General features: G+C 43.8%; 1 protein-coding gene across 1 annotated transcript in view; it reads left to right on the top strand.

The window, feature by feature from the left end:
• nipbla (NIPBL cohesin loading factor a) overlaps positions 1-12,231 on the top strand; it is a 36,439-nt gene extending 24,208 nt beyond the window's left edge. The window contains exons 32-48 of the mRNA XM_084177463.1: positions 580-678; positions 872-925; positions 1,068-1,176; positions 1,482-1,612; positions 2,810-2,950; positions 3,232-3,325; positions 3,555-3,709; positions 3,897-3,987; positions 4,384-4,557; positions 4,850-5,040; positions 7,014-7,121; positions 7,400-7,600; positions 8,717-8,863; positions 9,077-9,471; positions 9,830-10,004; positions 10,227-10,412; positions 11,336-12,231. Of these exons, the coding sequence (XP_084033589.1) occupies positions 580-678; positions 872-925; positions 1,068-1,176; positions 1,482-1,612; positions 2,810-2,950; positions 3,232-3,325; positions 3,555-3,709; positions 3,897-3,987; positions 4,384-4,557; positions 4,850-5,040; positions 7,014-7,121; positions 7,400-7,600; positions 8,717-8,863; positions 9,077-9,471; positions 9,830-10,004; positions 10,227-10,412; positions 11,336-11,689 (2,805 nt within the window). The 3' untranslated portion in view covers positions 11,690-12,231. The remainder of the gene's footprint in view (positions 1-579; positions 679-871; positions 926-1,067; positions 1,177-1,481; positions 1,613-2,809; positions 2,951-3,231; positions 3,326-3,554; positions 3,710-3,896; positions 3,988-4,383; positions 4,558-4,849; positions 5,041-7,013; positions 7,122-7,399; positions 7,601-8,716; positions 8,864-9,076; positions 9,472-9,829; positions 10,005-10,226; positions 10,413-11,335) is intronic.
• Positions 12,232-12,320: the final 89 nt, after the last annotated feature.

A 12,320-nucleotide genomic window follows, 5' to 3' on the forward strand; every position in this document is an offset into this window, starting at 1 on the left:
TGCGATGTATTTATGTAGCATTATACCATCTAAAACGCTGTGAAATATTTTTTCCCGCAGGATATTGTCTTTTTTTTTTCAATAACCAAAAATATTGTATTTTCAAGCTGTTTGAAGCAAAGTAAAAAGAAGCAGTAACGGCTTTCGGAAGGGAAACATTGAAATATTGCACATATAATAGATCTACCGCTTATCAGACTTGCATTCAATGAGAATGACAGTTCTATAACTAACATTTCTATTCGAAATCAGTCGTACACAAAACTATATAAAGGACGTTTAACTGAGGTATTGTCCGCTAGTTGAGTAGTTGTGTATGCTGAGAAGCTGACTGCACAGTAGAGCAGATGAGTTTATTAGTCACATGCACAGCATAAGAATTTCACTGTACCCTGCGATTACATCTGCGAAGATGTGAAATTCTTATGCTCCAAGCTCCAACAGTGCAGGTAAAACTAAAAGTGAACGAGACAATAATAACAATAATAATAAACCCACTTACCTCCTGTAAAGACTTGGAGCATCAGTGGCTCCGTGTGTGACGTATTGACTCAACTGTGATACTTGTCCCATTGACAGAAACTAGTCAACGAAACATTCCAGAAGCTGTGGTTCACCCCGACCCCGGCCCACGACAAAGACACTATGACCAGGAAGATTCTCAACATTACTGACGTGGTGAGTGCACGTCAACTCTGTTGTCATCAACCTAAACTCAAAAAAAAAAAATGTAAGCACGCAGGAAGTTTATATATTAATGTATTATTTACATTTTAGTCATTTAGCAGATGTTCTGATTTATTATCCTACACCGACTGCATCTTGGATTGTGCAATCATTACCTCATTACCGTGCTCAATGTGTTTTGCAGGTCGCGGCCTGCAAAGACACGGGCTACGATTGGTTCGAGCAACTCCTTCAAAACGTAAGTCTTTTTTTTTTTTTTTTCTTGTCGGAACGCCACCTTGTGTTGTATTCACCGAAAGGCGTCTCTCTCTCTCTGAGTGCTGTTGGGGCTACTAATCTCCTGCCTCCATGTCCTTCTGTTCCCTTCTCCTCTTCGTCAGCTGTTGAAGGTGGAGGAAGACGCTGCCTACAAACCGGCCAAGAAGGCTTGTGTGCAGCTCGTGGACAATCTGGTGGAGCACATCCTCAAATACGAGGAGTCTCTTGCAGGTAACTAGCCTCGGTCTTGTTTCGAATAGTTTTCCCCAGCCAATTCCGGAGGAGGCTTTAAAAGGATAGTTCACTCAAACTATCTAATCACTCGTAAACAAATCTGCAAAACATATCATCACAGTTTTTGCTTTGTGCTGAAAGTGCTCTCTATCTTGAGAACTTGACTGCTGACATGCACACTTTTTGGGGGGGATTTATGAACCAAATACTAAAAATATATAGTTTTTGAGTGAACTATCCCTTTAAACCAGGCCTCTCAAACTGGCAATTGTTTATGTAACGTGATTCTTGTCCCCTTTCAGAAAATAAAGGGGTGAACTCCACCCGCCTGGTGTCCTGCATCACCACCCTGTTCCTGTTCAGCAAGATCCGGGCGCAGCTCATCGTCAAACACGCCACGACCATGCAACCCTACCTGACCACCAAGTGCAACGTGAGATTATCCCAAAGAGCCCTCACGTGTCCCACACCAAAAAATAATCACGATGCACAACCTGCCAAATCAGAATCACCTTTATTTGCCAAGTACATTTGCATGTACCAAGAATTTGACCTGGTAAAATGGTGCTGACCATAACATACAGAATATATACAAAATAATTAAGAAATAATGTACATACAGTATATACAATAGAACAATGAGAAATAATATAATGGTACTGGTTGAAATGAATGTTTTTGTTTGGATGGCACTGTGGTGTCATTGTAAAGTGTGCATTTCAGACTACAGTGTAAAGAAAGTCACCTCTAGTGTTGTGATTGTATTGAGGATCAATAGCCAGGTTTCCATCCAATTGGCCACAGATTTTCATATGAATATTCTCAAATCTGCATAAAAACAATATGCAAATGTTCCCACCAGAGATGTGTTTCCATCAAATTGACGTGTTCCAGATAAGTCTGAGCGTGATGACGTAGTGCACATAAAAATACATTTTGCGGTTAAATTCCCATGTACAGAATACAAGTTCAATGGGTTTCCATCGCATTTTCAACTCTGCTGATGGTTTTGTCACTAAACATTTTGCGTTTATATAGCGAATGCGCCCACTCTGGTCTTGGCACGTGCACTCTAGCCAACAGCTCATAGACACAGTGTGGGTATAGCCTACATGATGAGATTATTAAAAGCGAGATTATTTTAATTTCTTTAAACAGCAGCCAACCATCGATCATCATGTCACCAGAATAAGACCCTCAATATTTATTGGAAAGGAGCATCAAGCTCATCACCTTGCCCTTTCACCACCCTGTGAAGTTTATCATCATTTATTTAATCTGTAGCCTAATAAACTGCATGCTTTCCTGAGTCGTAGTGGGAGGACCACACAACATATTGTCGCGTGACTCCAAAGTTTACTTTGATATGATGGTTATTATATCAATATTTGTGCATAAAGGCGTTTCCACCGACATTTCTCACATAGTTAATTTTACAGACACAAAAAGATCCCACCTTGTCTAGCATATTTTGTTTTGTAGACATTTGGAAAGTTTACCGACAAATGAGCTGTTTCCATCAGGCCTGTCGTGACATTTTTATTTTTTTTATCCGACATACTTTACTGGCATAGAAAGGTTGGATTGAAACCTGAGTATTAATGCTGTAATGTGCTGTGATGTGATGCAGAACCCCAGCGACTTCATGGTGATCTGTAACGTGGCCAAGATCCTGGAGCTGGTGATCCCTCTGATGGAGCACCCCTCTGAGACCTTCCTCACCACCATCGAGGAAGACCTCATGAAGCTCATCATCAAATACGGCATGACGGTGCGTAGAGTCCTGGTGTTCTGGATCTAGGGTTGCTAAGTTCCCGTAACTTTCCCAAAATTCCTAGGTTTTCCAGAAATCGTGGTTTGGACGATTCTTGATTGCTTGCTTAATCCCAACTGGGATTTCTGGGAATATTAGGGAAATTATTGGAATTTTGTAACTGGATCCCTGCCCTGCACATTGAAATGAGCTCAGGCTTTTACTAGGCTAAATGGCAGTGTTGTTGTTGCCAAACAGCTGAATAGATTTCCCCCCCCCCTCCTTCCGGCCTCTGCCAGGTTGTCCAACACTGTGTCAGCTGCCTCGGCGCCGTGGTCAACAAGGTGACCCACAACTATAAGTTTGTGTGGTCTTGCTTTAACAGATACTACGGTGAGTACACACACACACACACACACACACACACACCATCTCCTGAGCTTACTCTTGGTGTGTTCAAGCTCTTTCTGTGTTGTGGCTCACACACAACATGCTGGTGTTTTTTTGAATTTCATTTGATTTGACAATTCAAAAACCCAATTCAGCCACGCGTTGTGGATACAATGCATTTGAAATCAGCCAGAGTACCTAGTAGAACTCATCCGTGTTGTGTTTTGTGAAGGTGCTCTGACCAAGCTGAAGACACAGCACCAGGAAGATCCCAACAGTACAGCTCTGGCTGCCAACAAGCCGGCCCTCCTGCGCTCCCTCTTCACCGTGGGAGCCCTGTGTCGCCACTTTGAGTTTGACATGGAGGAGTTCAAGGGCATCACCAAGGTAAAGGACTCCTTTTTAATTCAGACCACACTCTGGAACTCCAGTCATATGGGTGACGGTGGACATCCCAGCAAAAAGGATATATGTAAAATGTCTGGTAATAAGAACTGTACCTTTTTTACGCTCCTAACCTGGGTCGACTACATCAATCATTTATCTCTTCTTTTCCTCGTGCTGTTCTGTCCAGGTGGTGATCAAAGAGAAAGTGCTGGAGCTGCTGCTGTACTTTACCAAACATGAGGACGAGGAGGTGCAGTCCAAGGCCATCATCGGCTTAGGTAAAATATCAGTTCCACTGCCCTGCCCCGTGGCCTGCTGTGTTGACCTTCTGATTCCTCCTCACCGCTTCTAATATTGTACCGGGCCCAACGTTCTGTAGGCAAACATTGACGAATGTGTAGAGTAGAGCTGACGTGATTCCTTATTCTACAACGTCGTGCCTTTCTGAACGCAGTCCTGCATGGTCGTAGCTCATGTTACCTGTCTTGTTCTGGGTTGATATGAATCCTAGGGGGGTATACACTAGAAAGAAAATGGCATGAAATGGGTAGGGACCTACCTGAATTTGTCCAATAAGAAGTGCTTGTTTCCTTTTTTTGTTGCAAAATGTTTTGCTACGGTGTGCACTAATGAACACGCCCCTGGTCTTCCATCCTGTGCTCCCTCCCTCACAGGCTTCCTGGTGATCATGCACCCCAGCCAGATGTTTTCCCCGGAGGTGAAGACCCTGTACAACGGCATCCTGGCCGACAGGAGCACCTCGGTCAACCTGAAGATCCAGGTGCTGAAGAACTTGCAGACCTACCTGCAGGAGGAGGACTCGCGCATGCAGGAGGCTGACCAGCATTGTGAGTAACCAGTACCCACCGCCTGCTCCGAAGCCAACCAACCCACTCGCACACCCTCTTACTGCCTCACAGCCTTTGCATAGCTTGATCTGTGCAATCTGGAGTTCAAACAACAACAACAACAGACACACCCCGCCACTGTTTTTGGAGAACAGTTTAGGGATATTCCTAATCCTGTGCCGCACGTGTCAAACAGAGCCTTAAAGGTTTGGTAGCCGTCTTCTCTTTATTGTGTGTGTGCTGCTGTGCCTCCAGCCGTGGTGACTGTGTCTGTCTGTCTCCCGTCCTGCAGGGAAGAAGCTGTCCAAGCAGGAGGACCTGAAGGAGATGGGGGACATCTCGTCGGGCATGAGCAGCTCCATCATGCAGCTGTACCTCAAGCAAGTTCTGGAGGCCTTCTTCCACACCCAGTCCAGCGTGCGCCACTTTGCCCTCAACGTCATCGCGCTCACCCTCAACCAGGGCCTCATCCACCCCGTGCAGGTAAACAATGCTTGTTTGAAAAAATAAAGCTTTTTGGCAGTCTATGACCGCTCTGAAGTCCTATCCCCCTCGAGGCTACCGTTGAGGCTTTTTTCTTTACTGGGAGAACATGGGAATGAAGTGCCCATTCCAGAGGATGTTTTCCTCATACCAGTGTGTTAGGACAGGGGGTGTTCAACCTTTTCTTGCCCAGGGTCCCCCTCCCAGGCAAACCGGCGACCCAGGGACTCATCATACGTTAGCAAAACTTTTTTCATCAGGTGAATGATAATGGCAAGGAGAAGTAATCAACATTTTAAAAAATGAAAAGATTTGGTAGATAAATTATTTTGACCTCACCCACATTTATAATTGAAAGAGGAAGTGTAAACTCTGAGCCTATTAGCCAGAAAGGTAACTCCAAAAGCAACTGATGGGAAGCAACTGCTAAGAGCAGCTGTTTAGCTGGTTAAACAAAGGTTAGCCTTACTGTATGTCCATGTCAAGAAAGCTTACCAATAGCCAGCGACACCGGCAGCACTGGTAGCCTATTTACAGGTAGCCTATTCACGGGTGCTTTTTCAGTGTAATTTGCTGAGTTGAGAATTAAAGTTGACATCATTTAGAAATAATATATCCTCTTTTCTGCTGTAGATATGTAATTCAAACTTTGTTTATTCTGTTGTTGCTAGCGATATTCCTAAAAACACATTTTTTTTTTAAATAAAGTTTTATTTTTTGTATGTATATTTCTCGGACCCCCTTCAGTACCTAGGGATCCGCGGACCCACTGTTGAATATCTCTGTGCTAGGATGTTTTCCTCATACCAGTGTTTAAAAAAAAAAATGTTTTATACAATTCGCAATTGTTTATACCGATCTAAAACGACACATAAGTCCGCAATGCTTTAGGCTAGAAACAAGCGGTAAAATGCCAGAGGAAGATGCAACTCTGATGCACATGGGAATATATTTGGTTTGTCTCTGACGTTCAGAAGCTGAGCTATGACCTGAAGTCGAGGAGTCAAAGAAATGTGACTTTGCTTGGGAAGTAATCTAATACAGTGTGACTTGCTATCAATTGATTGAATCACTATATATGTAAGATATGATGTATAATTAAATTGAGGGTTCATATAAATTATCATAATAAAACATATTTGGTAGCGAAATAATATTTAGGGAAATCGGGTCTTAAGTTTATTTTCTATCTATTATTATTATTTATTTATTTATTTATTTATTATTATTATTATCAAATAGCCTACCTAAAATATGTCATGAGTCTTGTTGAATTACATAGAATTGCAGGAAATTAGGTTCAAAACAATATATTCCTAGGTCCCTCAAATTAAACAAAATCAAGCTGGTGTTGTATTTACTATAGGCTATCTCAATAAAAAAAAGTTTTTAAAGGAGGGGGTATTTTTCAGATGTGAAAAGGGGGCCCTGTTAGGATGTTTTCCTCTGACCCCACTTAGGATGTTTTCCTCTGACCACTCTTAGGATGTTTTCCTCTGAACCCACTTAGGATGTCTTCCTCAGACCACTCTTAGGATGTTTTCCTCAGACCACTCTTAGGATGTTTTCCTCTGAACCCACTTAGGATGTTTTCCTCAGACCCCACTTAGGATGTTTTCCTCAGACCCCACTTAGGATGTTTTCCTCAGACCCCACTTAGGATGTTTTCCGCAGACCCCACTTAGGATGTTTTCCGCAGACCCCACTTAGGATGTTTTCCGCAGACCCCACTTAGGATGTTTTCCTCTGAACCCACTTAGGATGTTTTCCTCAGACCCCACTTAGGATGTTTTCCTCAGACCCCACTTAGGATGTTTTCCTCAGACCCCACTTAGGATGTTTTCCGCAGACCCCACTTAGGATGTTTTCCTCAGACCCCACTTAGGATGTTTTCCTCAGACCCCACTTAGGATGTTTTCCGCAGACCCCACTTAGGATGTTTTCCTCATACCAGTGTGTCTTCTTTTCTCCAGTGTGTACCGTACCTCATCGCCATGGGAACAGACCCCGAGCCCAGTATGAGAAACAAAGCGGACCAGCAGTTGGTTGAGATCGACAAGAAGTACACCGGATTCATTCACGTGAGTCCATGCTCGAGAAACGGTAGCAAACGTTTCCCCATTTGTCCTCAAACTAACTTCTCCCTCACATTTCAAAGGTGGTTAACCCTGCGTTTGAACCCCTCACCGGGTGACCAAAGGATGCATCCCAATTGGCACCCTATTCCCTATATAGTGCACAACCTTTGACCAGAGCCCTATCGTCCTTGGTTAAAAGTCGTATAGGGCGCCATTTGGGATGCAGACCCAAAAGGCTGGTGTTTACCAGCTTTAGCTGACGACGTGTCTCCCCTCTACAGATGAAGGCAGTGGCTGGGATGAAGATGTCCTACCAGGTGCAGCAGGCCATCATGGCGTCCCGCAAGGGCATCATCCGGGGCTTCCGGCAGGACGAGACCACCTCGGCCCTCTGCGCCCACCTCTTCTCCATGGTCCGAGGGAACCGGCAGCACCGGCGAGCCTTCCTCATCTCCCTGCTCAACCTGTTTGACGACAGCTCCGTGAGTCTCCTCGTACCAAACCCCAACCCCGCCTCTTTATCAATCCACTTTTTGCTTGCTAGTTTGTATTATGTTTTCTTACTGAGTTGGCCAGGTCTCTCTTCTGATAGGCTTCCTGGGTAAATAAAGGTTAAAGAAAATAAAAAATACTATTGTTTCTAAGTCAAATGTTATTTGTCACGTGCAGAATACCACGGGTGTAGATATTACAGTGAAATGCTTGCTTACAAAGCCTTCCCAACTATGCAGAGTAAAACTATAATAGGAACAGGAAGAATAAAATACACCAGAATGGAGCTGTATACAGGAAGTACCAGTACCGGATCAATGTGGAGCTATATACAGGAAGTACCAGTACCGGATCAATGTGGAGCTATATACAGGAAGTACCAGTACCGGATCAATGTGGAGCTATATACAGGAAGTACCAGTACCGGATCAATGTGGAGCTATATACAGGAAGTACCAGTACCGGATCAATGTGGAGCTATATACAGGGAGTACCAGTACCAGATCAATATGGAGCTATATACAGGGAGTACCAGTACCAGATCAATGTGGAGCTATATACAGAGAGTACCAGTACCAGATCAATGTGCAGAGGTACGAGTTATTTGAGGTAGATATGTACATGAAGGCAGGGTAAAGTGACGAGGCATCAGGATAGATAATAATAAGGTATTTGAGGTAGATATGTACATGAAGGCAGGGTAAAGTGACTAGGCATCAGGATAGATAATAATAAGGTATTTGAGGTAGATATGTACATGAAGGCAGGGTAAAGTGACGAGGCATCAGGATAGATAATAATAAGGTATTTGAGGTAGATATGTACATGAAGACAGGGTAAAGTGACGAGGCATCAGGATAGATAATAATATGGTATTGAGGTAGATATGTACATGAAGGCAGGGTAAAGTGACTAGGCATCAGGATAGATAATAAGAGTAACAATAAAGAACAGAGAAGCAGCAGCATATGATGAGTGTGAAAGTGTGTTGTCGGTATGTGTGTGTGTGTGTGTAGTGTGTGTGTTGTCGGTATGTGTGTGTATGTGTGTTGTCGGTGTGTTTGTGCGCGTTCTACTGACGGTTTGTGTCTCTTGTGCCCCTGCAGAAGACTGACGTGAACATGCTGCTGTTCATAGCAGACAACCTGGCCTGTTTCCCCTTCCAGAGCCAGGAGGAACCCCTCTTCATCATGCACCATATAGACATCACACTGTCTGTGTCCGGCAGCAACCTGCTGCAGACCTTCAAAGAGGTCAGACACACACACACGCACGCACGCACGCACGCACACACACACAAAAGCAAACACACAAACGCAAACCTTTGCACTCTTAACATGATCAAATATACTTGTCGAGACACACACACACACACAGTACCCATTCAGAATTCACACAAATAGGCAGTTTGTTTGTTGGCTATTCTTCATTTGTTGACAGATGCCCCGCTCTCATTCTCTCCCCAGTCTCTGTTGAAGGAGCCGCGGCGTCGCGAGCCCAAAGTTAAAAAGGAGCACCATTGGAAGAACGGCTCTGGCGGGGAGGAGGACGAGGACAAGGAGGAGAACTGTGACTCCCCCAGGAGCGATGAAAACTCGAACCCTGATGATGATGATGATGATGATGGTGAGGTGGTGCGGCGGCGGCCTAAGAAGTCCAAGAGGCCGGTGGTCGTGGAGGACCCCAGCTCTGAGTCGGATTTGGACCTGGAAGACCTGGACGTGGAAGATGTGGACCGGGTGATGCGGCGGCTGCCTGAGAACGCCACGCCGCTCCTGGAATTTGCCAACGCCTCACAGGGCATCCTGCTGCTCCTCGTGCTCAAACAGCACCTCAAGAACCTCTACAACTTCTCAGACAGGTGTATATAACATAACCTATAATAACAATTACAGGTGCCTCACACATGACATCCCTATTAAGGTTTATAGGCAAATCTGGGTTCAAATACTATTCTAAATCCTTTCAAATACTCCTGTTTGGTTAAAGCAAATGATTTTGAATAGTATTTGAACCCAGTTCTGTTTAGATGCGCATTTAGGATGGTTCAAACATAAAGTGCTCAATCTCTCAAATGTATCGATGTTGAATTGATTGTCAACTGGCTATGACAAACACCTTTTGAACTCCCCTTGATCACTCATTTGATTGATTGATTGATGTGGCTATAGACTTAAGATAATTAATGCACAACTTACTCACTTTCTCCTTGTCTGCAGCAAAATCCAGAAGTACTCACCGACGGAGTCGGCCAAGGTGTACGACAAGGCGGTGAACAGGAAGACCAACGTCCACTTCAAGCCCCGACAGACCATCGACTTCCTGTCCAACAACTGGGCCAACGTGGTGCTCACTCACGACATCAAGAAGAGGATAGTCAAGCAGTACCTGGACGTGAGTGTTTACACACTGGCACCACCTGCATGTCCCAATCATGGAATTTTACTGCCACTACTTTCTAGCCAGTCATTTTGAGGTCCCTTTTCAACATTTTCAAGTCTTCACTACTTTGTAGCATCAATTTACGAATCGGAAGAAAATGTGCATGGACGTTACGAAAACAAACGTGCACACGGAATGACCCGATAATCCTCTGCCTCTCTTGTGTCCCACTAGTTCAAAACCCTGATGGAACACTTGGACCCAGATGAGGAGGACGAGGAAGGGGAGGCGGCACAGGCCAGCGCCAACATCCGAAACAAAGCCATAAACGCACTGCTGGGAGGGGCCGGCCACGGGCATCTTGCACCAGTAGAGTACGATGAGGATGACGAGAGTGACGGAGATGAGAGAATCCCTGGGGTGAGACCCACAGCCAAGCTTTTCCTTTACCAGCCTTTACCGCTAAATACAATAGTGCCTTCAGAAAGTATTCACACCCCTTGATTTATTCCACATTTTGTTGTTACAGCCTGAATTTAAAATGGATCACTGGCCTACACACAATACCCCATAATGTCAAAGTGAAATATGTATTTAGAAATGTTTACAAATTTAATTAAAATTGAAACGCTGAAATGTTTTGAGTCTTAAGTATTCAACCGCTTTGTTATGGCAAGCCTAAATAATACACATTTATAAAACAGGCATTGAATATCCCTTTGATGGCTGCATCATGTTATGGGTATGCTTGTAATTGTTAAGGACAGGGGAGTTTTTCAGGATAAATAAGAAACTGAATGGAGCTAAGCACAGGCACAATCCTAGAGGAAAACCTGGTTCAGTCTACTTTCCACCAGACACTGGGAGATTAATTCACCTTTCAGCAGGACAATAACCTAAAACACAAGGCCAAATCTACACAGGAGTTGCTGACCAAGAGGACAGTGAATGTTCCTGAGTGGCCGAGATATAATTTCGATTTAAATCTACTTAAAAATGTATGGCAAGACCTGAAAATGGTTTTCTAGCAATGATCAACAACCAATTTGACAGAGATTGAAGCATTTTCAAAAGAATAATGGGCAAATATTGCACAGTCCAGGTGTGGAAAGCTCGTGTGGAAAGCTCTTAGAGGCTTACCCAAAAAGACTCAAAGCTGTAATCGCTGCCAAAGGTGATTCTAACATGTATTGACTCGGGGTTGAATACTTATCTAATCAAGATATATTAGTGTTTTATTTTCATGAATGTTTTACAAATGTTAGAATTTTCCTTCCACTTTAACAGAGTATTTTGTATAGATTGTTGACAAAAAATGACAATGAAATCTCTTCTCTCCTCAGTCCTCTCGGCGGGCGAAACGTACAGGGGACCCCGGGAACCTGAACGAGAGCGTGGACTCTATGGACGTCATCGCCATCCATTGCCCCAAGCACAAGGACCGTCCGCAGCTCGCCCGGGTCATCCAGAAGATCAGCACAAGCTACAGCGTGCACTGGATGTCCGGCTCCTACTCTGGCCCCTGGGCCGATGCCAAGAAACGGGACGGACGCAAAACGGTGCCTTGGGTGGACACTATTAAGGAGTCTGACATCATTTACAAAAAAATCGCCTTGACCAGTAACCACAAACTGAGTAACAAAGTGGCGCAGACTTTACGGTCACTGTACGCTGCCAAGGAGGGGACTTCCAGTTAATGAACCCTGCATTTCTACTATCACATCCACCCACCGCCAAACCAGAGGGAAATGTTACTAAAACATTGTTGGAGGCTCCTTCGCTGTTGTGCAGCAGAATCTAGTTGTTTCATTTCTACTCCCACTGTATTATAGGTTTAACACAGAAAACTACAAATGTTTATATCTCAGAAAAAAAAACATCTGTAAAGAAAAAAAAATAGAGTAAAACCTTATGTGAATGTTGGAAATTAGTCCTTTTGATGGTCTTATTAAAGTGTTTTTTGAATTTAAACTAGTACCCGGTGGCTTTCTTTAGCTTAGATATTCTGAGATATGATTTTTGGTAACTTTTAATTGTCCATGCTGTACAATGGAAGTCTTCTGGGTATAATTTATTATATTTCAAACCAAGCATGCAGTATCTGTGGGCTACTTGCAGGATGATATTTTGTAAAGGTAGATTTTGTTGTTTAAGGTCACCCTAGTTGTAAGAGAACAATGGGATCCTAGTCCCTCTGGTGGAACAAATACTGCAATAAATTTTCTACTTCTCTTTGTCACTTGTCTTGTTAAAGTGTTAAATACTTATTGAATTGCTTGAAAACGAAACTTCTGGTCGTTCTTGTGTGCTGCTTGGAAGCCTTGAAAA

The sequence above is a fragment of the Coregonus lavaretus genome, assembly GCF_964263955.1.
Source record: "Coregonus lavaretus genome assembly, chromosome: 14".
In the NCBI taxonomy this organism is placed as follows: domain Eukaryota; kingdom Metazoa; phylum Chordata; class Actinopteri; order Salmoniformes; family Salmonidae; genus Coregonus; species Coregonus lavaretus.